Source organism: Maniola hyperantus, chromosome 21 (genome assembly GCF_902806685.2).
Source record: "Maniola hyperantus chromosome 21, iAphHyp1.2, whole genome shotgun sequence".
In the NCBI taxonomy this organism is placed as follows: domain Eukaryota; kingdom Metazoa; phylum Arthropoda; class Insecta; order Lepidoptera; family Nymphalidae; genus Maniola; species Maniola hyperantus.
Window position 1 is genome coordinate 9,290,099 of NC_048556.1, and position 26,612 is coordinate 9,316,710.

General features: G+C 39.3%; 2 protein-coding genes across 2 annotated transcripts; one reads left to right on the forward strand and one right to left on the reverse strand.

Annotated features, from left to right (window-relative positions):
• Window positions 1-295: 295 nt before the first annotated feature.
• On the reverse strand, window positions 296-15,477 carry LOC117992356 (apyrase). The gene is made up of 11 exons (XM_034980035.2): window positions 15,345-15,477; window positions 14,587-14,809; window positions 13,598-13,795; window positions 13,106-13,236; window positions 12,834-12,981; window positions 12,028-12,154; window positions 9,656-9,810; window positions 9,221-9,311; window positions 7,935-8,081; window positions 5,814-5,980; window positions 296-941 (listed from the first exon to the last, which is right to left on the reverse strand). The coding sequence occupies exons 1-11, from the start codon at window positions 15,443-15,445 to the stop codon at window positions 801-803; spliced, it is 1,629 nt and encodes a 542-aa protein (XP_034835926.1). The 5' UTR covers window positions 15,446-15,477; the 3' UTR covers window positions 296-800.
• Window positions 15,478-21,427: 5,950 nt separating this feature from the next.
• LOC138403821 (uncharacterized) lies at window positions 21,428-24,535 on the forward strand. The gene is made up of 2 exons (XM_069505723.1): window positions 21,428-21,636; window positions 23,441-24,535. The coding sequence occupies exon 2, from the start codon at window positions 23,531-23,533 to the stop codon at window positions 24,455-24,457; it is 927 nt and encodes a 308-aa protein (XP_069361824.1). The 5' UTR covers window positions 21,428-21,636; window positions 23,441-23,530; the 3' UTR covers window positions 24,458-24,535.
• The last annotated feature ends 2,077 nt before the right edge of the window (window positions 24,536-26,612 follow it).

Below are 26,612 nucleotides of genomic sequence, written 5' to 3' on the forward strand. Positions count from 1 at the left end.
GATAAAATATATCTCTGATATCTGTGAGTATAATCCGTACAAAATAAGTTATCACGAGCCATTTTAGCTCTATGTTTTGAACTGTCATTTCAAAAGTACAAAATTACCTTTAAAATAAGAACTAAAATCGTACTTTTGACATGACAGTTGACACATAAAGTGAAAATGGCGCGTGAGAACTCATTTTGTACGCATTAAAATTGCATCAAAATCGGTTAAGGGAATGGGCCTTCAAAAGTTTAGTAGAGCTTTTACTTTGGATAACTAATTTCTAAATAAAATAAAATAAATGAAATACAATAATAATATAATATATTAAATAGATATTTTATTATACATACTTAATTCACAATAGGTAAAACAAATTATCTTGTTTGCCAGACTTGGCTATTGGCAATGATTTGCATCATAAGTAGATTGAGCTTTATATTTCTATGATTTGAATAACAAAATGAAAGTATAGGTAAACTATGAGCATTTGTGTAGCGCTCAGATATTAGGAGTGTCCTTCAAGCACGCTCTATACTAACAAAATTTGATTTTTATGTTTGCGCTCAAAGGACTCCTCTTTCTTCGCTGATAATCAAGAAATAAAGACACGCGAGATAATTGCCTTTCAGCTGGTATGAGCTACGAGTATGTGACAAGAAGACAGATTTTGGAAAAAAATATTTACACTAAGAAAATAAGTGTTTCGCTTATTTCATCGATATTAAAATTAATTTCTCTTGGGTGAAATATTAATAAATCTCAAGTCTCGATGGTATTAAATCATGAGTTAACAGTACATGGTGTTACACCTAATTCTCTAAGCAAGGATCTGAGATCATTATTCGGCCGTCCAGGTCCTGGATGATTGGTGACTGTTGACGCACGTACTTCATTAGTATTTCAAAGTCCACTCCAAGCACTTCTACGTTTTCACGGTTGTTCGAAATCATCTGTGAAATAGAATAAAAATTAGGTTAAAAACACCAAAAATATGTTTTTGCACAGCCATAATATCTACAGGTAACAGGAGGATACAAGAAACAGAAGAAACTATAAAAAACCGGCCAAGTGCGAGTCGGGCTCGCGCAATGAGTGGCCCGTACTACGGTCGTTTTTTTTCGACATTTTGCAGGATAATTCAAAAACTATGATGCATAAAAATAAATAAATCTGTTTTAAAATGTACAGGTACCTTTCATATTATGATACCCCACTTGATATAGTCACTCACTTCGAAAGTTGAAAATACTAATTATTAGTTCATGACACAATTAATTTTTTATGTGTGATCTAACCCTAAATTCACGGTTTTCAGATTTTTCCCCAAATGTCAGCTATAAGATCTACCTACCTGCCAAATTTTATGATTCTAGGTCAACGGGAATTACCCTGTAGGTTTCTTGAAAGACAGACAGACAGACAGACAGACAGACAACAAAGTGATCCTATAAGGGTTCCGTTTTTCCTTTTGAGGTACGGAACCCTAAAAACCGGCCAAGTGCGCTTCGGACTCGTACACGAAGGGTTCCTTTTATCGTACAAAATATTTTAACATTTTTATGTGCAAAACTTCAAGATAATGACAGCAGCGCTATCTACATTTCGACGAAAAATTTCGTGAACACATTTTAATTTTTTTTGTGATGTAACCACAAATTCACGGTTTTCGGGTTCATTTCTTAACTATAAGACTTAACTATCTACCAAATTTCGTGATTCTGAGTCAACGGGAAGCACCCTATAGGTTTTCTTGACAGACACGACGGACAGACGGACAGACAGACAGACGGATAGGCAGACAGACAGACAACAAAGTGATCCTATAAGGGTTCCTTTTTTCTTTTTGAGGTACGGAACCCTAAAAACACAAAAATTATTTATTTAGCACAAGCATAATATCTTCAGGAAACAGAAGAAACTATACAAAAGTAAGCAAAGGCGGCCTTATTACTAACGTCGTCGCGCGTCGTTATCTCTTACAGGCAACCTTTGGGGGAAAGGATTTTATTTTTAACTTTTTTTAATTCAGATACAAGTTAGCCCTACACTGCAATCTCACCTGGTGGTAAGTGATGATGCAGTGTAAGATGGAAGCGGGCTAACATGGAAGGGGTATGGCAGTTTTAATTTAACCCATGCCTCTTTGGTTTTTACACGGCATCGTACCGGAACGATAAATCGCTTGGCGGCACGGCTTTGCGGGTAGGGTGGTAACTAGCCACGGCCGAAGCCTCCCACCAGAGCAGCACCAGAAGATTTGACTAAGCAAAACAAAATTTATTTTGATCACGGATCCACCGCAATATTATAGTTTCTTTTTTGTACCAATAATTACTGCCTTTATTCTTTGTCAACCGAATTTAAATTCTATGTTAAAACGTGAAAAAATAAAACATAAAACTAGAAACAAATAAGTTCCCAACTTGTGTAAATTGCAGAGGAATTGGTTAGTTACATTCCGATCATGAATCGCCGCAATATACTGGTTCATTAAATTGTACCAAATTTCTCTCTAACATCTACGTAGGCCAGGTAGGGCGAACCTTTTTATATTTACGTGCCCATTTTTCAAAAGAAAAAGGATTCAACCTTTCTGACACGAATTACTAAAGTGTGTCCTTCCGGCGTCCGTGTTTCCTGCCACGTGTAATTTAAGTAGGTACTTTCAAGGCAAAAGTAAATAAGCTTCTATCAATTTAACGTAACAAAATTATTACGACCGATAGCTTTGCAGCATAGTAAGTAAGTAGATTGAGTTAAATAATTATTATTTTTATATATTTACGTGCCCTTCCTTTCTGATACGAATTCAACCTTCCTGATACGAATTACTAAGATGTGGCCCTTCCGGCGTCCGTGTTTCCTGCCACGTGTAATTTAAATACTTTCAAGACAAGTGTATACATAATATACGCATCTTCTAAGCGAGAGCGCTCTAACCTAGAGCTCATCATTGCTTTCTATTAGGCACAAGGAATTGTTGCCAAGCGCAATAAAATCTGCAATGAATAGAATAATATCAGCGCAAATGCACCAACCTCTAAGTTTATAATTTTGCGTAATATAATAACATTAAACTAAATTGTTGTTATCGTCGTTATATCAACCGATAGACGTCCACAGCTGGAAATCTTTCATGCAAGGATTTCCACAGAAGTAGATCCTAAAACATTTAGGTACATTGGCTTACAGTGAGTGGCTTGAGGTTGTTCATCCGAGCTTGGCTTCTGTATCGCCCGTTTCCAGTGGTGATTAACAAGAGACAATTTTATCTATCTTATAATAGTAATGTCCTCCCGACAGAGATTAATAACTGCGCGGGAGATGCGGGAGATATTATAAGTATGTACGCAAACACAGGTGCACTGTCTATTCCCTCATTCTCATAACCGATTGGACGGAAATTAGACACGACCGGAAAGATATCAGGCGTAGGACCGACGATTTACGATGCTCTCGAGGTACGGGGTTGATACACCGCCAACTTTCTAACTCAAAGCCAGTACTGAGAATTTCTTAACAGAAAAACACAATACATGTTTGGGCCGATCCGGGAATCGAACAGAGGGCTTCGTCATCTACAGTCATGTTGACCACTAGATCAACGAAGCAGTTTATATCTTATACCATCAATAGCACACATATACCAATGGTTTGCCATTCCTGACCTTAGAACGTTCTCGGAGTTAAAATTTGACGGTAAATTCGGTCTGGTATGCGAGAATTGGACAATCTCTAAGCTCATTTGGTTTTGTATCGGAATAAAGTTTAAACGACCACTTTGCACTGAGTTTAGACTTGTTATTGAAATTTGGAAAGTGTAATACAATTTTGCCTGCTAGAACTCTAGTATTCAGACAGTTTTACTCTAAATAGATGGATTAAAATAAGCTTGATCTTTATAAAATACTAGGACTTCGTACGCGTAGATTTACGTATTTTAAATATCCCGTGGGAACTCTTTGATTTCACGGGATAAAAAGTAGCCTATGTCACTCTCTAGGCCTTAAGCTATACCCATGCAAATAATCACGTCGATCCGTTGCTCCATTGCGACGTGATTGAAGGACAAACCAACAAACCAACAAACAAACACACTTTAGCATTTATAATAGGGGTAGTGATGATTTTGTTGTCCGTTACCTATGCATTCCCGCATCACCCGATTGAGTCCAAACTTTGTACAATTATTGTTGACACTTGCATGAAGGTTACAGGTACGTAAGGCTACGTAAAGTTTGACAACAAAGGGAAGTGGTTAAAGTTTTTCACGGTGTTTTCCTTCCCCGTTAAAGCAAGTGATTTATTAATTTGCATTAAACGCGCATAGCTCGGAAAAGTGAGAGTTGCGTGGCCGGGATCGAACCCTAAACCCTAAATAGAAGGCCGATGTGACGTCTTAACCACTAGGCTATCACCACTCTAAATTATGATTAATGCATGGGATTTGAATCAACGATTTTTGTACTACAAAAAATAATAAACCGTTGAGCTATTAACTCTCTGATTTATTTGATTTATTTGACTCTTATTTTACAAAATTTTACAAAATCCATGATCGTTACGCCCGCACGAGTTGTATCAATTTCACGAAACAAAATTGTTACGGCCGTTAACCGTACAGCTACATAGATTAAATTTTTGCCTTTTTTGAACATTTTATTTTACGTGCGATAAAATTGACATTCTGATAATATCACAAATACCGGCGCTGCGAACACATAATTTACCTTCCTACAGGAATTTAGTTTCGGCAGTCTGTTCTAAATATTTTTTTACAAAACATAAATAAACCTCTCGTCACTCTCCGTTGTAACACAGTCTTCTATAACAAATCTTTCACCGTACTAGCTACCCAACTTTGGAACTCACTTCCTGAAAATGTCAGAGAGAACACTCACTCACACACTCACTACACTCATTCAAATACAGAGTGAAGCAGTATTACTTATCATTAATATCAGAGTATTTTATATATTATATGTATTTATATTTTTCATATATTATGTATATAATTATGTATGATAAGTATTATTATTGTATATAAGTTGATTTGGGTATTTATTATAAGTTATTTATGTAGTTTATTAGATTCTAGTACCGTAGACCTATTCCACTTCTTGATACGCCTCACTCACAACCTTGAATGGGAAGCTGGAAGAAATCTCTGTTTAGAGATAAGCATTTCCGATGTAACTTAATTTATTATTACTTTGTAACTACAATTTTTGGTACATGAATAATAAAAATAAAAATAAAAAAATAAAATAAATACTGTACATAGGGAATCCGACGCGCGATTCAGCAGAAATATTGTAACACTAGCTTATGCTCGCGACTTCGTCCGCGTGGACTACACAAATTTCAAACCCCTATTTCACCCCCTTAGGAGCTGAATTTTCAAAAATCCTTTATTAGCGGATGCCTACCTCATAATAGCTATCTGCATGCCCAATTTCAGCCCGATCCATCCAGTAGTTTGAGCTGTGCGTTGATAGATCAGTCAATCAGTCAGTCAGTCACCTTTTCCTTTTATATATTTAGACATTGAAATACTCGATCAGACAAAACTCTCAATGGACGTTAACCATTTTGAGTTGCCAATCAATCACTCGCTCGGAGTTTTTTTATGAGACCCATGTATAGTACGCGACAGGTTGATATCGGGGAAGGAAGGAAGGAATCGGCACCCGATGCGGGTGAGCGCGGGTCATGTGCGGTTGTGCGGAGCTTCCCCTGGGGGGGGCTATGCTGGTGTGCGGGGCATCCCCACTCCGATAGTCATCTCGACCAGTCGCGTAGGTTATACCTACTATACTTACACTAAATCCATCGCCGCCACCACCGATGAAGCTCTGTGAGACCACTTTGTATGTCTTGTTGATGTCCAAGGGTTCATACCGAGGGACGTTGCAATCGTTGCAGCGGACTGTCGCGTTCACGATCCTACTGTTGACTGGCCGTAGACCGTCAAATACCCCTCGTAATCCTACAGTTAGACAACACAAAGTTAAAAATTAAAAAAAAAACGATAGCTTTAGATTCTAACTATGTTAAGTATGACAATATGTACACGTTCACTAGCGATAAGCACAATGTATTCACTCAAATAAAAAGGAAAAAAATCCTGTCTAGCGACGATGATAAACGATTCATCAGCCAGGACAATGTAAATACACTAGCTTGGGGGCATTATAAAATAATATAATAAGAAATATATACACTTTTTTAAAACAATTTTTTATTTTTATTTTTCAACAATCCCATAGCATTCATATAGATTATACAATTCGCTTCGCTTTTAGACACATTCGCGCACACACACAAATAATATATTAACGTCGCAACATTTCATAACGCTTCGCCTTTAGATATCCACATCCACCAAACCACTTTGCATGCTGCCGCCACGGGTCATCAGTGTCCTCCCAATGTCTCAACCCACCCCCACAATGAAAACATTGAGTCATGTCACCGCGACCCGTATAAAAAAATCCCGCTTCGGCGAGCTCCTGAGGCCTTTGACGCATACGCATGGGCCAATCTTCATACGTGTGTAATCGACTCACTTTCGAACTGAAAATGGGATACAAACATGCGGGATAAAACAACCAACTATTCATTTCCGATCCACACTCATCTCGTCCTCCTCCTCCTACTCCTCCCTCAGCCATCAGCGCCGCCGAAGCCACTGCAAATAATGCCGCTTTTCTTCTTTCACTAGCACCGACATCAATCACTCTCATTGTATAGTGCTGCTGCTGCTGCTGCTGAGGAAGCTGCGGTGTGTCTCTATGCTCAGCTGAAGCGAGCGGCGGCGGCGGTGACGATGGATCCACCTGATCCATCATCGGTTTTGAACTATTATAACGATGATGCTCCATAATATGTATGCATGCGCGCACGCACAACCGTTCTATCATGCCGCCAGTCCCCCGCTCGTCGAATAAATACCCCACACGCACACAGGGCCAACAGCGATAAGCTCCTCTGGGAACTAGATCATGTAGTCCGGCGCGGCGCTGCCCACGCAAGCGCTGGTCTGGAATGCGGGAACCGCCTTACAAATTTACAATCGCAACTCAGCGTGACGTCAGCGGTCTCCGGCGCGGCGCTGCCCAAGCGCTGGTCTGGAATGCGAGAACCGCCTTACAAATTTACAACGCATGACGTCACAGATTTTCAACACCAGACCATCACACCATACTAACACACACACCAGGCGAGAGCTCTACACTAGCCCATGGTCTGGAATACAAAAACCACCTTACAAATTTACAACGCGTGACGTCAAACCAGACCATCTAACCCCCCACACCATACAACACACACCAGGCGAGAGCTCTACTAATGGACAATATCACGAAATCGTCCCATTTCACACATTACACAACCTAAACTCAACTCTAACAACACACATCATAAAGCTCATTTTACCCTGCACAGGATGTGGCCTGGAATCCCCATATTATAGCTACTAATGACCACAAATACTAAAAATTAAAAATCAATTTAACTGAAGATGATAATATACCTCGTCTAACTACTATACAAATCATGCCAGCTCTCTCGATTTGCGCCGCTTACTGCATGGTTTCAGGCATTATTCAGCGTCTCGATGCTGTCTCCCTGATTTGAAACAGGGCCAATGTGTTGGGACCCAATCAAAATTTTTAATTGAATTAAAAAAAAAATTGAATTAAACATTTACAACTACTTTTGAATCGTCAAATATATTTACCACTGGTTCGGAATGCCTTTCCTACTGAGAAGAACCAGAAAGAAACTGGGCGGTTGCTCTTTTCAAAGACAGCCTGTCCATGTTAGGGAACCAACGTCAATCTATCAAGTCTATTGCCTTAGCTTATTACATTACAAGAGTTAGTGTAGTTATGAAAATAGTTTTTTTTTTGGAGTCGGCTGTATGTATACCTAATACTTACCAGACATTTGCACCATCCTCGAACCTGGAAAAGGTTGGTTGGCAACTGCATACTCCAACGCTTCCAAAACATACTGCCCTTTCAGATCAAATACTTCCACTTGATTCTCAAATGGCGTCGTTAACAGAAGCGTTTCGAACGTTACATCTGAAAATGTTACAAAGATTTTAAAGATACGCTGGTCAACTACGGATCGACAGACTTCAAACACCTGTGATAACATTATAGAGGACTCTCAGATATGCAGGTTTCCTCACAATGTTTTCCTTCACCGCTAAAGCAAGTGATTTAAGTAAAACGCACATACGTCCGAAAAGTTAGAAGTGCGTGTCCAGAATTTTAAAAAAAAGTGACTGTCATAATATAAATACTAGAAATAAAAATAAACTTGTAATCATGTAAACCCGCCTCTAGGCTCAGTAAAGTTAGCAATTCATTTGCTCGTAATTCCATACGTTTCTATAATAAGCTTCCAGAAGACATATTGGAGATGTCTCTCAACAAGTTCAAAGTTTTCATTAAACGTAAACTAATTGAAAAATCCTATTACAATGTAAAGGATTATTTAAATGATAAGCAAGCTTGGGAATGAGTTGCTTAACGACTTTTGTGATAGTTCTAATAAGTTTCAATAATTTTGTAAAGTGGTGATAATAAAAAGAATACCCGGCTGAGTTTGTTGTGGGCTCTTCTCAGACCTGGGCGCGTTTGGAACCCTCGTAGCTTTAGTTTTAAGTTTGCGTAATAATTATCACCACTATATCTTACAAATCTAACACCATACCAGACCATGAATATGAGTAATTTATTACATATTTTGAATAAATCATTTGACTTGACTTGACTTGAATTTAGGCCCGGTCCCCTGAATAGGAGACCAACGTTTTAACATGGTTTTAACCACAGGCTATCATCGCTTCAGGAGCAATGATGACAACGAAACACGCTATTTGACGCTATTGTCTTAATCTTTTAGGACCACAGAGAATTCAACCTCAAGAGTACGCATATACAAGGTTTTGCATGAAAACTAAATCGTAAAATGTTGGGGGGAAGGATGGGGGACGACGATGACGACGACGACAACGACGACGACGACAGGGGAGAATGCTTTATTGTGATTGGTGGACTCAAAAGTTACTTAATCAAGACAATGTGCAGAGTGAGGGTACCGAACGGGCGTGGGCCGACTTTTATGCTAAGCAACTGCCTATGCTTGGCGTTCGGTGGTGTCCGCCTATTAGTTGTCTATAAGTGGTCTGTGGTTAGGACCAAGAATTACTTACTTCCTGGGTCAATGTCGGACCTCACACCACCCGTGTTTGTCAAACAGAAGTGTGCGTAGTTCCACTGATTTCCTTGTGCTCTATCCATCGCCTGTAAACCAACACAATATTATTTAACTAACAAGATTTCTTATATCCAGAACGCTAGCAAAAACTTAGCGTTATTGTTATACTACCTAAACACTATTCAATACCAATAACCATTTGTCTCATTTTGCAGTTCTAGTGATACAGTATTTTTCAAACCCACAATTATGGCGTGCAAAACTCGAGTTAATGCCCCACCCACGACGCGACATTGACGCCGAGTGGCCTAATTACGCAACGTTCGTTGACCTCCAGCATCAGTCAGATGTTTTATTTGCAATATATCGTAAACTTTTACAAGATTATAGGATTTTTTTAAGGAAAATCAAAATTATATTTAAAACGTACAGCGTTCATGAAAGCGTCGCAAATGAAACTTCCCAGGTTACATTCAGCGCAGGAGCATCTCGACGATAGCAGAACTTTAGAAGACCCTACCAGCTCTGTGGCTTTCTCCTCTATCAATGGCAGGTATTCATTAATCTTTGCCATAACATCAGGTGCTGAAATCAAAGTTAGAAGTGATTTTTAAGAACTAATGACATAGTAAGTATGTCACTAGTGACATAGTAGTATTTTGTCATCAATATGAATGACGTGTTTTCGGAGTTCTATAATAAAATAGACTGCATAGAATGGAATTAATATATTAAAGTATAAGTATCAAATTTTTTTGTACTGTTAGGATAAAAACGATTTATTACGTTATTATTTTATATTACGCGACAGGTCGAGATGACAATTGGGGAGGGAACGCCCCGCACACCCGCACCTGTGCCCGCACAGCCCACCTCTCGACTAGGGATTGCAATCCCGCAAAACGGGATCCGGCATTCCCGCGGGATCCCGCTCCACTTATTAATCTGCTGGATCCCGCACCTTCAAAACGCGGATCCGCGGATCCCGCAAATTTAAATTTACCGCTAAAACATTCGTGAAGTTTTGCGTAAGAAAGCGAGTGGCTCGAGCACGACGTTGCCGTTTCGCACAGTGGCGGGGGCTGGCGGGCGGCTTCGTGTCACATAGACTCACCGACCACCGTGCGCTTCGCGCGTCGTTTCTGTATGTGACAGACAGAGTATTTTCGTATTCACCGTCCGGCGTTTAACGTAAACCTAAACGTAAGTATATTAATGTATTCTATTTATTTTTTGTTTTGTGCTATTTTATATGCTGACTAGCTTATGCTCGCGACTTCGTCCGCGTGGACTACACAAACTTAAAACCCCTATTTCACCCCTTTAGGAGTTGAATTTTCAAAAATCCTTTCTTAGCGGATGCCTACGTCATAATAACTATCTGCATGCCAAATTTCAGCCCGATCCGTCCAGTAGTTTGAGCTGTGCGTTGATAGATCAGTCAGTCAGTCAGTCAGTCAGTCAGTCACTTTTTCCTTTTATATATATAGATTATGCCCGTAAATGGGAATATGTCGTAATGTGGCGTAAACATTTGCTTAAAAGTACACATTAAATACATACTTGCAGGTAACGAATAAATGTATCATGTCCAAGTCCAATGAAACTGAGAATTCCGAGAATGGGAATAAAGGCGACGACAATCAACTTGGTAAAGGTCTGTGGCGTTATAATACGTACATAATGTAAGACATGTTTAATTAATAATACTTGATTTTTGAAACAAAAACCTGTAGTTTCAATTCGATTTTATAACATAATTTTAAATAAGATAAAGTATTAATTTTTCGATCTTATAGCCCTATAAGATTAAAAAATTAATACTTTATCTTACATACAAACGGGGCAAAAAGTTGAACTACTGTGAATAATTTCAAATATGATTGAATATGATGATATGCGGGATTGATCAATCCCGCATATCAATCCCGCGGGATTGAGTGAGCTGCGGGATTGCAATCCCTACTCTCGACCTGTGGCGAACTATAGGTACTAAATTTAACAATGATGATAGATCAAGATTATTAATTATTTAAATAATTTACTTACTATTAAGATAAATCAGAAAACTTTAACTCAGTAAGCAGAAGAAGTGACCTCTAGGAGTCTAGGTACATCTTGAAAAATCTTTAACAAAATATGTAATTTTTCTGAGAAGAATCCATACTTCCATACTAATTATAATACTACATACTAATTATAAATGCGAAAGTGCGTCTGTCTGTCTGTCTGCTAGCTTTTCACGGCCCAACCGTTCAACCGATTTTGACGAAATTTGGTACAGATATAGCTTGCATCCCGGGGAAGGCTACTTTTTATCCCGAAAAATTAAAGAGTTCCCACGGGATTTTCTAAACCCTACCTATCGAAACCTAAATCCGCGCGGGCGAAGTCGCGGGCATCACCTAGTGCTTCAATAAATATAAAGGAAAATATTGCTCTACTTTGACTCTATTACATCATCATCATGATCAACCCATCGCCGGCTCACTACAGAGCACGGGTCTCCTCTCAGAGTGAGAAGGGTTTTGGCCATAGTCTACCACGCTGGCCAAGTGCGGATTGGCAGACTTCACACACCTTTGAGAACATTATGGAGAACTCTCAGGCATGCAGGTTTCCTCACGATGTTTTCCTTCACCGTTAAAGCAAGTGATATTTTAATTACTTAAAACGCACATAACTCCGAAAAGTTAGAGGTGCGTGCCCGGGATCGAACCCCCGACCTCCGATTGGAAGGCGGACGTCCTAACCACTAGGCTACCACAGCTTCTCAATTACATACAACCTAATTATAGATACCTTGTTCAACATCATTGCCAGCAAAGATAGGATCCCCAGTCCATTTAACAAGTTCGCCCTGCTCGTCAAAGTAAAGCTTTATTTCTCCCAAAAACACCGTATGAGCAGCCGCTTGGACCACAAGAACCTAAATAATAGCAAATCAGAATAAAAAAACCGGCCAAGTGCGAGTCAGGCCTGCGCAACGAGGGTTCCGTGCTACAGTCGTATTTTTTCGACATTTTGCACGATAATTCAAAAACTATGATGCATAAAAATAAATAAAACTCTGTTTTAGAATGCACAAGTGAAGCCTTTTCATATGGTACCCCCACTTGATATAGTTATCTTACTTCGAAAATTGAAAATACTAATTCATGACCACAATTTAATTTTTTTGTGTGATCTAACCACAAATATACGGCTTTCAGATTTTTCCTTAACGTCTGCTATAAGACCTACCTACCTGCCAAATTTCATGATTCTAGGTCAAAGGGAAGTACCCTGTAGGTTTCTTGACAGACCGACAGACAGACAGACAACAAAGTGATCCATAGGGTTCCGTTTTTCCTTTTGAGGTACGGAACCCTAAAAATGTTAACAAATTAATTAATTAATGGCTTTGTAATAATACCATGTAGGTGTCTGCCACCATTACAGAATTCAACGACTTAATCAGTTTTAGCTACGGAACCGGTTGCAATCGGTTTCGCAGTATGAGTGACAGAGACAACGCTCTACAAAGTTGATATCTCATTCTTAAGATCGATGTACATTATTTTCTGCCGCATACTGTAGCTATATCAACACAAACATCCTTTACTTACAGATCTGTTCTCTTGTTCGACTACAATTGGGTAAGGTCCCACAGGCTCGAACGCAATACCCGCCGGTGGTTCTGTATTTATTAGCAGGGAATGGCTGTGCGCTCCTACTACGATATCTACGTAAGGACTCGCTTTCAGGGCGATTTCTCTGTAAAATAAGTTCATATTAATAAAAAACCGGCCAAGTGCGAGTCGGACTCTCACACGAAGGGTTCCGTACTATCTACTAGCTAGTTGTCTATAAAACTATCGTTATATCTGTGAGTTCTTACTGGTCTTTCTCAAGTCCACAATGCGACAAAACGACGATTATGTCCACGCCCTCCTCATTCAGTTTCTCAGCCTCCCTCCTCACAGCCTCTATTTCATCAGTGAATTTCAAATTACCAGTAGCCGCCAATTCCTGCCAACATTCCATATTATAATGGTAAGTACACCTCAGTTACATGCTATACCTATCATAAAATAAATAGCTTAAAATTTAATAAATTGTTGATTAAATTTGTGCAATATTGAGAAACTAAACTTAGAAGTTCAAACTTGGCCCTTTGCCTTCTCTTTGGACCTCTAAAGCCCTCGTAAAACCGTTCTCTCTCGTTTCTCGTTTATTACTTAGCACATGAAATGAAATAGTAAAAGTAGCTAAATTGTGGAAACAAGGGATGTAAAATCAATCCATAGCCAGCTGGGTGTAAAAATTATGAAGCCAGTCAAACCGATGTAGAAAAATAAGCGGAAAATAAATGAAAGAACAAACTGCTTACGTTAGTGCTAGAAATGATAACGCCTATAATACCAATCTTGCGTCCTTTCCTCTCAATCACAACGCTTGGTTGATATAAGCCTTGGATATCTGGCTCTTCGTCGTCGATGATGTTGGCTACTACGACTGAAGAGTTCAGATGTTGGAGATATGGGACTACTCCTTCTATGCCATTGTCGAACTCATGGTTGCCTAGTACCTGTGGGAAAGTTGAGTTTAGAGTTTTTGAGAGTTTAAGTTTTTGCAGCTATCTTAAACTTTTAGACACTTTTAATTATTTAATTGACTTCTGTCTTTATTGACTTTCACCTGAGACTTTCACGATGCGATAGGAAAGCAAGCAATCATCGATAAATCTAGTATCAATCATTTTGTATGAAGTCAAAATAAAAAACAAACAACAAAATTTAGCAGATATTAAAATAATGAATGATAAACCTGCTATAATACAGTTCAATAATGGTAGTATACTCATAATGAAACTTACTATCGAAAAAAAGGTTACCGTTATGATTGATAATGTTTGCAAAAATCGTCTAGTTATAATCTGATGCAATTCATAGTAAGAATAATAATATGTAGGTATCTAGTTAGATTTCTTAGCTTATGCCTGCAACTTCATCCGCGTGGAGTACACCAAACCCGTATTTTACCCCTTATTTTAAAAACCATTTCGGCGTGGATGTCTACGTCTTAATAGCTATTTGCATGCCAAATTTCCAGTCCAGTAATTTGAGCTGTGCGTTGATAGATCTGTCTGTCAGTCAGCTTTTCCTTTATTTAAAAAATTAATTTAAAGCCTCGATTGCGCAACAGTTAAAGGACCGGACTGAAAACCGAAAGGTAACCGGTTCAAATCCCACCCGTTGCACTATTGTCGTACCTACTCCTAGCACAAGCTTTACGCTTAATTGGAGGGGAAAGGAGAAAAAGGAGAATATTAGTCAGCAATTAACTTGGCTAATATTCTTTAAAAAAAATTGTACTTACGTGAGCATCATGGTGTATCATATTCATGAACTCCTGAGTAACATTCCATCTTAGCAAGTTATACCATATAGTGCCCTGAAAGCTATCTCCTCCATTCAGCACTATGGAGTCAGGTTCTCTTTCCAAAGCCTGCCTGACCAGAGTAGCAATACGGGCGAACCCGCCTATGCATGGCGCTACTTCTGGGTTGCATACTGTTCCAGATGGACTCGTTTCCACAAATCTGAAATCATTACCCATAATATTATAAATGTGAAAGTGTGTTTGTTTGTTGGTAGGTTGGTTTGTCTTTCACTTACGTCGCAACGGAGCAATAGATCGACGTGATTCTTTGCATGGATATAGTTTAGGACCTGGAGAGTGACATAGGCTGCTTTTTATCCCGGAAAATCAAAGAGTTTCCACGGGATTTTTTACAACTTAAATCCACGCGTAAATTAATATTTTCCTGCACTGCATAAATAATTTAAAGCTAGTAATATTTTATTGTTTAAAACGCAAATAACTTTGAAAAGTTAGAGATGAGTGCCCCAAAACCTGCATGCCTGAGAGTTTTCCATAATGTTCTCAAAGGTGAAGTCTGCCAACTTGGACCTGAAGCAGCGTAAGTAAATAATAAATAAATAATTATTGGCAGCGTAGTGGGAGAAAATTGGTGAATCCGGGAAGCGAATACTCAAGTTGTTTGTCGGGCACTGTACACGATAGCCATTAAAACTGCTAAAAGTAAATAAATGAAAAGTAAAATAATCCCATACCTTGCATGGAAGTCATTATGATGCACTACATTCAATTCATACAGCTGAGCACTGACTAGAGAACAAACACACAAAAACACTGAAGCCCTGACACTCAGCATGGTTGCTCGTGGTACTAGTGACAGAACTATTGCGATCTCACAATAATAATATATGCGAGATAAGATATCATAATACGATAAACATCTTTATTGTAATCTAGCCGACCGACAAACTGTGTCAAATAAATCCATTCTTCTTTTTATCTCTAAAATAAAAATGTATGTAGCGCATAGCTTACCTTTTTTAGAATTATTTGGTGCTAAGATTTGGTACACCCTCCCAGCATTAGTTTTCCCCTCCAATTATTATATGGGTGCCTTCAAGTCGAGAGTGAATATGCATCTTCTAGACAATCGCGGTCCATCTTAGGCTGCATCATCATTTGCCACCAGCTACGCGATTGGAATGACAGCTACAATGTCACGATCGCAATCACCTCTGATTGGTTGACGCTCGCTCACTATTGGCTACAATGCATAGTTGCAACAAGTAAAGCACAAATTCAGCCAATCAGGTTTTACGAAATCGTCCTACAGGGCTAATTGAAAAAAACTACTCGCAATTTCCTGCTTCTACCAACTCTCTGATACTGTTTACTATAGGTAAGGACAAGATCATCATCATCATTTAACCTATCGCCGCCCACACACACGGGTCTATCACGGTTTTCCTGGCCTCGTCGTCACGTCGACGCGACGGCTTTTTTCATTTTCACGACGCGTTGTGAGCTATTTTTTCGCTCAATGAGTGTTTTCGGTCTTTGGGCGTAACATACCTACATAATATTATTGTTCCGTTGTTGTAAAATCCGAATTAAGTAGTCATAAGTGGGTAAGTCCATTTTTCTTGCATAAGTGCTTGGGTAGCTTTTTATCGATAAAAAGATTAGGGTGTCAACTGCAAACACACTTGAAAATTTCTGCATTTCAATGTTATCTTAAATGCTACCATGCACAAATAAAAGCATTAATACTGGAATTCATAGTCTCTATAAATATATAAAAGAAAAAGGTGACTGACTGATCTACTCGTATCAACGCACAGTTCAAACTACTGGACGGATCGAGCTGAAATTGGGCGAACAGTGTTGGGGCTAGCGTTGGGGCCAACGCGCAACGTGTGGAGCCGGCAGGGAGCCGGCGTAAGCTATATAGTGATAAGTTCACATTGCTCTGTTACTAATAAATTCCTTAAGCAGACTTAAGGAGTGGCCATTATCAAACTCAAAAACTTATGATCCTTTCTCTGTGGTACTCTGTGCCAGTGGTCTGTAAAAGTTTCGCGCAAAAACATACATAAACACAATTTTTTATAATTTTGTTATACTTAGTAGAGATTTAGTGTATAAACATTTTTCCGTGTTTTTGGCACCGGAGCTCACTACTAAACGATAAGGAAGTGCAATCAGGCTCATATCGGCAAGCGTGGGATCGGGCGGTAAAGCCTTGGATTTTTGCCAACGGGCCTGCACCATGCGCAGCGAAACTGATGCATAAGCATTGCTTAAAACGAATAGCACTGTTTTATATTCATAACAAAGAATGAGAGAATGGAACTTTTTCAGTAAACATTACAACTTATTTGGGTAGTTAAACTATCACAAAAAAGTTTTTGTTTGTGCTGGTAGTTTACTTCAATACTTTAATAATAATATATATAAAACATACTAATAATATAAATGCGAAAGTGTGTCTTTCAGTCTGCTAGCCTTTCACGGCCCATCCGTTCAACCGATTTCAACGAAATTTGGTAGGTACAGATATAGCTTGCATCCCGGGGAAGGACATAGGCTACTTTATTCCGGAAAATCAAAGAGTTCCCACGGGATTTTTAAAACCTAAATCCACGCGGACGAAGTCGCGGGCATCATCTAGTATCAGAATATTATGAATATCTAAAAATGGTAGGTAGGAAAGCAAAATTGGGATTTTCCTATATCTCGAAATGGCGGCGTGGAGAGGCTGTGAAATCTTGGATTTTTGCCAATAACAACGTGCTGCGAACTGACGTGAAATGCGTTTTAAAGTGGATTAGCCGGTGTTTGGGCTGTGCTGAGACAGGCTTGCTACAAGTTAGCACTAGACTTGTTTACCCACTCCGGCTTTGCTCGGATGAAACATCTAAAAATCTTTTGAGCAAAAACGTTTCGTGCAAGTGAAGTGGAGATCGACCCAGGTCCTCTCAGACCTGGGGTGCTAGCCAGGTAACCTCCCAGTGTGCCTGGGTTCTGCTGGTCCCTTTCACATACGTCCGAGGGGAAGAGCAGTATTCGGGCCAGTGCACCCCGGTAACATGGCTAATAATTTTTCTTCGGGAATATTGTTGGCTTTGGCTAATGACCTGGCAGGGGGAAGGTTTCTCCGCGTGTCCCTCTGACTAGCAAAGAGCACAGTGGACAAGGCGAAGGATGGGGATATTAATAGTATTTTGCGGTGGGATCTGGGAATCCACTGCATTATTTCCCAAAAATACCTATTATTCCTCAATTCTAACGTTCAAGTTCACTTGAAATGAAAATACCGATACCGATAACTCGACAAATACTTGTCGAACGACAGTTTGTTCACGACAGAGGGAACTTCTAACAAAATGTCAAGATTTCTACGTCAATGGCAGGCGTCAAATATTAGTACATTTGACGTTAGTAGCCCTAAGGTAGCCCAATTTGTCTATCATTTCACGTTACCCATAGCCTAATATTCGACATAATATGATAGAGATTCAGGATCAAACCGAGAGTTCCCTCACTCTAATTCACTCTGATTAAGCTTTAAAGTGAGTCCCCAACGCCTTTCATCCGTGTTCACACAGTCGATAGAGCTGAAAGTTTTCCCGTTATCACCGTTGCGCTGCAAACTTTGCGCTGTAGTATGAAAACGACTCTATTGAATACCTACGTTCTGTACGCTTAGTATAAAATTGTACGTCTCACCAAACGTTGCTAATCTTCGAGAGTCGAAACACAATATCGTCAAAGTAAAGTGGACCTAAATAGCTTTAAATTGAAGTCAAAAATTCAATGCCATGATTTTAATTTCGCAACGTTTCAGCTTAGAGCGCTGACTGTAGATGTGTAGACAAACTTAAGCTTTAAAACAGGGCAGTTAAGATCCAGTTTACTATAATGCGGAAGGTTTTCAACATTCGAATACTATCAACGTTGGTAAGACATAAAATCTCGTACTAAGCGTACTGTACCGCAGAATTTAGAAATAGTATAGTAGGTATATAGTATACTAGCTTATGCTCGCGACTTCGTCCGCGTGGACTACACAAATTTCAAACCCCTATTTCACCCCCTCAGGGGTTGAATTTTCAAAAATCTTTTCTTAGCGGATGCCTACGTCATAATAGCTATCTGCATGCCAAAATTCAGCCCGATCCGTCCAGTAGTTTGAGCTGTGCGTTGATAGATTTGTCAGTCTGTCAGTCACTTCACTTCGCTTTATCCTTTTATATATTTAGATTTTTTTATTTTCAGCTTAATATACTGAAAGTCTGCTGTAATTCAGTGCTCAGAGCATAAAATAGACAATTTAGATATAATTAATGCCCCGTCCAGCACAATAAGTGTGGTATTAATGTTATCTTTCCTGATTCAAGCACCCTGTAGGTTAACGGTGGCTCTCTTGACTTTTACGACATCGTTAAATGTTAAGGGGTAGCTGAATCTAAAAATATATAATAAAAAGCTGACTGACTGACTGACTGACTGATCTAGCAACGCACAGCTCAAATTACTGGACGTGTCGGGCTGAAATTTGGCATGCAGTTACATAGCTATTGTAGCAATGAAAACACTGCCTACATTTGTATTTTTTTTTAATTTTTTTTTAATAGAGATAGCGAGCAAACGAGTAATATTATATTTACAAGATGTTATATGGGTGTCGACTGTATTTACAGTACGCAGCCGAAAGTGATGTACATCGACCTTTACTAAGAGATAGCAGATTTGTAGACCGTGTCATTGTCGTTGAAAGCATCGTGAGTAAACCTGCATGCCTGAGAGTTCTCTATTTAATGTTCTCAAAGGTGTGTGAAGTCTGCTAATCCAAATAGCAAAGGCACTATAAATCTCAGCCAGACTCAAGTCTCTTTAGACAATATTGAGATGAAACTTTGAGTTCAAAAGCATAGGTACCTAGCTACATAACTAAAAAAAATATAAGATGTTTCTAATGATTCTATGATGATGAAGCTTATTTCGTGGTTTAAAGACATATTTTAATGTAGATAACGGGTACATACCATGATTAATTCGATGTTTTTATTTGTCGATATTTCAACCCAATTACACAGCATCATCATCATCATAATCAACCGATAGACGTCCACTGCTGGACATTGGTGTTTTGTAGGTACTTCCACACCTACAAAACGCCACGGTCTTGCGCCGCCTGAATCCAGCGGCTCCCTGCGACTCGTCTGATGTTGTCCGTTTACCTAGTGGGGGGGTCTTCCAACACTGCCTCTTCCAGTGCGAGGTCGCCATTCCACGAGGACCACGAGCAATTGGGTTGAAATATCGACAAATAAAATCATCTAATTAATCGTGGTATGTACCCGTTATCTATATCTATATATTATATAAAAGGGAAAGGTTGGATCGGCGACGTGTAAATAGTCACTGATCCTGGGTGCGTGTGCGAAATTAATTATAATAATTGTCCCATCTTCGGCTCCGAGATTTAATATTTTTCACTTGTAAGTAGTCTTCGCTACGCTTCAACCCACTCGCACGTAGTTTAGCTCCATAAGAAAGAAAGAGATAGCATGCTCCCTACTTTCTTAGTAGCAATGCCGGCTACAGGCGTCATTCGTTTTCGTGCGCGCGCGACTACCGCACGTAGTAAAAGATAATAAAAATAATAAAAAATAAATATTTCTCAAGTTACTTACCATGCCGAAAAGAAGGCACAGTGCTAATAAAGAAGAAAAATGGCGTAAAAAGATTAGAAAATATGAAGAAAAGTTACGACGCCAGCATTACGGATCGGATAGTGAAGGTATGTACGAAAGAGATATTCTCCTTTTCGTTTCCATGCTGGCTATTTCTTGGCTACTTATAGCAATTATATCTCTGATCTAATACGTGATATTAGACCGTAGATTTAAAATAAACAAAGCAGCTTCGAGTCAATACGAGATATTGACCAATAGCATTATATTATGAGTTAATACGAGATATTAACCCTTCTTTTATTTATTTATCAATTTATTTATTTTTCAACCTAGATGATCAAGAAATGCGTGATGATGATGAATCACCGCTTTCCTCGCCCCGGTCCCCGCAACCAACAGCACGACCGTTACCTTCTGTCGTGGAAATTCCGCACAGGGCTGACTCAATCGAGCCAGAAGTATGCGGCGGGGAGCCCCTGCCATCACCACCTGCGGCGGCGGCAGCATCTACAGTACCCGAATTGACAGAGATTACAAATGCACCCCCTAGTGCCGACCCAGAACTCTTACTCGCTTTAGGGGATTTCGAACCCGCGTCAAATGAGTGGGGCCCAGAAATATATGAGGATATAGCGAAAAGGTGGGAGCCTATCCTTAAAGAGGGACTAAAAAAGGAGGTAAGGGAGGAATTATTAAAAAAATGCTTATTTCCAAAAAACTGTCCCCTGCTGAAGCCCCCCGTGCTGAATCCAGAAATTAGCGCAATGCTAACCGAGTCGGCCCGAAATAGAGATACCCGTGTTTTGAAAAAGCAAAACCAGCTGGCATGTGCTCTTACAGTACTCAGCAAGACAATGTCGGACATGCTGACTAAGCAAATAGAAGCACCGGCGATTCTGAAAAATCTTGCAGATGCGGGTAAATTGATTGCTGACTCCCATTATTTAGAAACTGAAACCAGACGCTCACTCGTGACGCCTATGGTCGACAAGACTTTCATTGAACCATTCAAGAATCGAAAAAGGGACAGCCACTTATTTGGTGAAAAATTGGGTGATTTCATCAAGTCTTCACGGGGCATCCAGAAGACGGGGAAACTTATTCAATCTTCAGCTACATCAAGTGATTTAAACTTCAAGCCCTCCCTGCCGCGTACGCACTCGAACTACCGCGGCGGACGTCAGTCGACCCGCGGCAGGGGGGCCAAATTCACGCCGACGCAAGTTTACCAGCGCCGTTCAACAGCGCAGGCCGCTCGCGGGCAGCGAGCGTCAACGCCACCACCATCGACGTCTCAACGTCACAAGCAGTCGAGGCCGGCGAAGCAGAAACGATAAGTTCACAGGTACATGCGGGTCGTTTAAAATCTTTCATGACAGCTTGGAAAAATATTACTAATGATGAAGCTGTTCTTAATAGCATTTCTGGGTATAAAATTCCATTCACCGAGTTACCAATTCAGGACCCAACATCTTATCCAAAAATATCTCTTCCTAATAATGAGTTGACTTTTACTAAATCAGAAATAACACGTTTATTAAATTCTCAAGCAATTCGTAGATGTGAACCGTGTAAGGGCCAATTTGTTTCAAGTATTTTTCTGGTCCCTAAAAGTAACGGTGAAAAACGCCTTATTTTAAATTTAAAAAAACTGAATAAGTTTGTAAATATAAATCACTTCAAAATGGAGGATATTAGGACTGCAATTAAATTAATGACCAAAAACTCTTATATGGTAAACCTAGACCTCAAAGAAGCTTACTTTTTGGTACCAATACACAGAAATCACACAAAATATTTAAGATTTTTTTTTGAGGATATTCTTTACGAGTTCTTAGTTTTACCTTTTGGCTTAAGCTCAGCACCTCATGCTTTTACAAAACTTATGAAACCAGTAACATCTTACCTACGTTCGCAGGGTTATAAGTCCGTGTTCTATCTAGATGACAGTTGCTATTTTGGGGACAGCTATGAAGATTGCTTAAAAAACCTTAATATAACAATAGAATGTCTAACTAACCTTGGATTTGTAATAAACTATAAAAAAAGTAATCTTGTTCCAAGTAAAACCTGTCAATTTTTGGGATTTATCCTAAATTCTGCAAATATGACTTTAGAACTACCTTATAAGAAAAGGAACGATATTCTTTTGCGTACCGATGAAATCTTGAATACCGTAGAACTTTCAGTTCGTAGCTTTGCGCGATATTTGGGTACTCTCACTGCAGCCTGCCCTGCTGTTGCTTATGGCTGGGTTCACACAAAATCTTTAGAACGAGCTAGGTATTTGGCCTTGTTACATAATGACGATTATGATAGAAAAATGAATATTCCAACTGATACCCATGATGATCTTTTGTGGTGGAAAAAATCCATCCTATTTACAGTAAATCCAATCAGACCTAGCAACTTTAATCTTGAAATTTTTAGTGATGCCTCTTTAATTGGATGGGGTTCAGCCTGCGAAGGAGAAAGAATCGGGGGGTTCTTGGAATTGTGATGAACGTCATCACCACATAAATTATTTGGAACTATTGGCAGCGTTTTTTCGGACTTAAGTCCTTTGCTAACAAGTGTTATAACTGCCATATACTATTACGCATAGATAATACGACAGCCATTACCTATATAAACAGAATGGGTGGAGTTAAATACCCACATCTTAATGAAATTTCTCGACAAATTTGGTTGTGGTGTGAAAAACGGAAAATTTTCCTTTTTGCCTCTTATATCAAATCCTCTCAGAATACTGAAGCTGACTTTGAATCTAGGAATATTGATATTGAATGGGAATTGCACTCCAATGCATTCAGAGATATTGTGGAGAGGTATGGCAAACCTGAAATAGATCTCTTTGCTTCAAGGATAAATGCTAAGTGTAAAAAATATGTCTCGTGGAAAAGAGATCCTTATGCTTTTAACGTGGACGCTTTTACAATAAAATGGGATAATATGTTTTTTTATGCGTTTCCGCCATTTTCACTAATATTAAAGGCATTGCAAAAAGTTATTAGTGATCAGGCTACTGGTATATTTATCGTCCCAAATTGGCCATCGCAACCATGGTTTCCGGTTTATAAATCTCTTGTGGTGGATAAAAATATGTTAATAATACCACCTAACAAATATTTACTTTCCTCTAATTTCAGGAAAACGCATCCTCTTCATCGGCGCCTTTCCCTGGTGGCGAGTGTATTATCAGGCAAGCTTTCGCCAGGCAACAAGTCCCTCTATCAGCAATGACTGCAATTCTTGCATCTTTGTCGAATAGTACAAAATCCCAGTATACTTCTAGCTTTAAACTATGGTGGGGCTATTGCAATACTAAAGGTTTAGATCCTTTTGATATTCAGGTTTATGACTTACTGGACTTCCTAGCAGATTGCTTAAGAAATGGATCCTCTTATGGTTCATTAAATAGTCATCGTTCAGCTTTATCTCTTATTTCCATAAATAAGGTGGGCCAAGATGAACGAGTAAAGAGGTTTCTCAAAGGTGTTTTTAAAATTAAACCAACCTTTCCTAAGTATGATACCACTTGGGATCCAAATGTAGTTCTTAATTACCTTGCAAACTTATACCCAAATAGCTCTCTTAGTTTGGAACAACTCACTAAAAAGCTAGTAGTTCTATTAGCCTTATCTACTGGACAAAGATGTCAGACATTAACGTTAATTAGGATTCCGAATATTAAAATGAGCAGTGAAAGGATTGTTATAACTATTACCGATATTATTAAAACTTCAGGGATAGGCAGATCACAACCGAGACTTGACCTCCCTTATTTTATACAGCGGCCAAGCGTTTGTCCAGCGGATGCACTAGTATCCTATATAACTATGACCTCGACCTGCAGATCTAGTCACGATGATAGACTTATACTTACTACTAAAAAACCCTTTCATCCTGCTTCGTCCCAAACCATTGGACGATGGATAAAACAAATTCTCACAGCTAGTGGCGTCGATACGACAATATTTAGTGCCCATAGTACTCGACATGCAACTACCTCTGCTGCACTACGAGCAGGTGTCAGTGTCGATACTATAAGAAAGACTGCTACCTGGTCAGATCAGTCAGCAACCTTTGCGAATTTTTATAATAGACCTTTGATTAACGATAATTTAAGTTTTGCTAATGCACTATTTAATGTTTCGCCTAATTAAGTTATTTTCTTTGTATGGAATACAGATTCAGGTTGATTTTTATGTTAATTTTCATAATAAATAACTACTTATTTTGTTAATCTAGATTTGTTTTTTGGCTTAATATTTTGCCCTCCAACATTTTCTTTAGCTCTGAACATCTTACAAGTGAAAAATATTAAATCTCGGAGCCGAAGATGGGACAATTAAATGATCAAACGAACTTACCAAGTGAAGTTCGATCTTGATTGTCCCATCTTCGGCGAAGAGATTTAAGGTCCCTCCCATCCCCGTCTGTAATTATTATTATTTATTGGGTACCCGAAACACCAATGTTGGAGGCCTTGTTATTCTCTAAACTAAATGACGCCTGTAGCCGGCATTGCTACTAAGAAAGTAGGGAGCATGCTATCTCTTTCTTTCTTATGGAGCTAAACTACGTGCGAGTGGGTTGAAGCGTAGCGAAGACTACTTACAAGTGAAAAATATTAAATCTCTTCGCCGAAGATGGGACAATCAAGATCGAACTTCACTTGGTAAGTTCGTTTGATCATTTAATTATACTGCAATAGTATGGAATTAGCGGCGATGGTATGTGCAACAAAAAACCTAGAAAAAACAACAAAATAATGCCTAAAACAGATATATACAAGGAAGAAATCACTGACCTGTTCTTATGAAATTCTCCAGGACTCCTTGAATCAGCCTTAGGGATGCGTGAGAGCGTTTCTAGATTTTCGTGCTGGTACCAATGCAAGGCCATAGGTGGCCTGCGCGCGAGCGGATGTTAGCGTGTCGTTTTTTAGACTGCGTTTTTACATATGGCGAAGTTGACAGGTGCTCCTATGACGGGAGCGTGTGTGCGCGCGATTTGCCGCGATGCAACACCTATATAGCGTCATCTAGGGAGCTATGAATGAATTAGCTAAAGAAAACGGTACAATGATTCTTTCTAGTAATAGGTGTATTAAACAATATTCTGCGTAATAATTTCCAGGTTTCTCATTGCACAACCATACTCCCCGCGTTGACGAAGTCCAATACTTCATAATTATTGCTGACTGACTGACTGACTGACTGACTGACTGACTGATCTATCAACGCACAGCTCAAACTACTGGACGGATCGGGCTGAAATTTGGCATGCAGATAGCTATTATGTAGTAGGCATCCGCTAAGAAAGGATTTTTGAAAATTAAACTCCTAAGGGGGTGAAATAGGGTTTTGAAATTTTGTAGTCCACGCGGACGAAGTCGCGAGCATAAGCTAGTCTACATTAAAATAAGATGTTTCGACTAAGAAAGACTTGCCCTTAAACAAAATATAATAGCTAGGTAAGTTAGGTGTTTTATATAGATTTGTGATCAATACTGAAATGTACGCAGAAGCATGACGCTAAGGATGTCGTAACCAGTGGCGTGCATAGGGTTTAAAGCCAGGGTAAGCAGTAGTTAGGTAAGCAAGTCAAATAATAATGAGCATTGAGCAATTTCAACCGAGTTAACTATTTCTTGGGTAAGCAGCGCTTTTATGCCTCTATGAGTTGCACGCCACTGGTCGTAACTAACGTATAACATGATAAGGTTAGAGCAAAATAACAAGGTGTTCTCCTTTGATGTTACTATAAAGTGACACACTGAACCTGAAGCATAATTATGATCCTTTTGACAGTACCCGTAGTACAAGATTTTACGTCTCACCAAACGAAACCAAATTCGAGAGTCGAAATACTTCCGCGTTACAGTAAAATGGACCTAAACAGCCTTGAATTGAAGTCAAATATTCAATGCCACTGATTTTAATTTCGCAATGTTTCCGCTTGGAGCGCTGGCTGTAGAAGTGTAGACAAACTTTAGCTTTAATACAAGGCATTTAAGATCCAGTTTACTGTAACGCGGAAGTATTTCGACTCTCGAATTTGGTTTGGTTTGGTGAGACGTAAAATCTTGTACTATAGGTACAGGTAATCTGCTAACTCAAAGTTTGTGAGGAAAGCACACCAGCTTGTTACTAGGTTAGCGCGGGGGCTGTGCGGGTGTGTGGGGCGTTCCCTCCCCGATTGCCATCTCGACCTGTCGTATACTATAGGTTAGCAATGTAGGTACTAGGCGCAGAGTACTAGGTCAGCTATAACTGTATTAGGTTAGACGCCGACCGTCGTTGGACGAGTTAATAG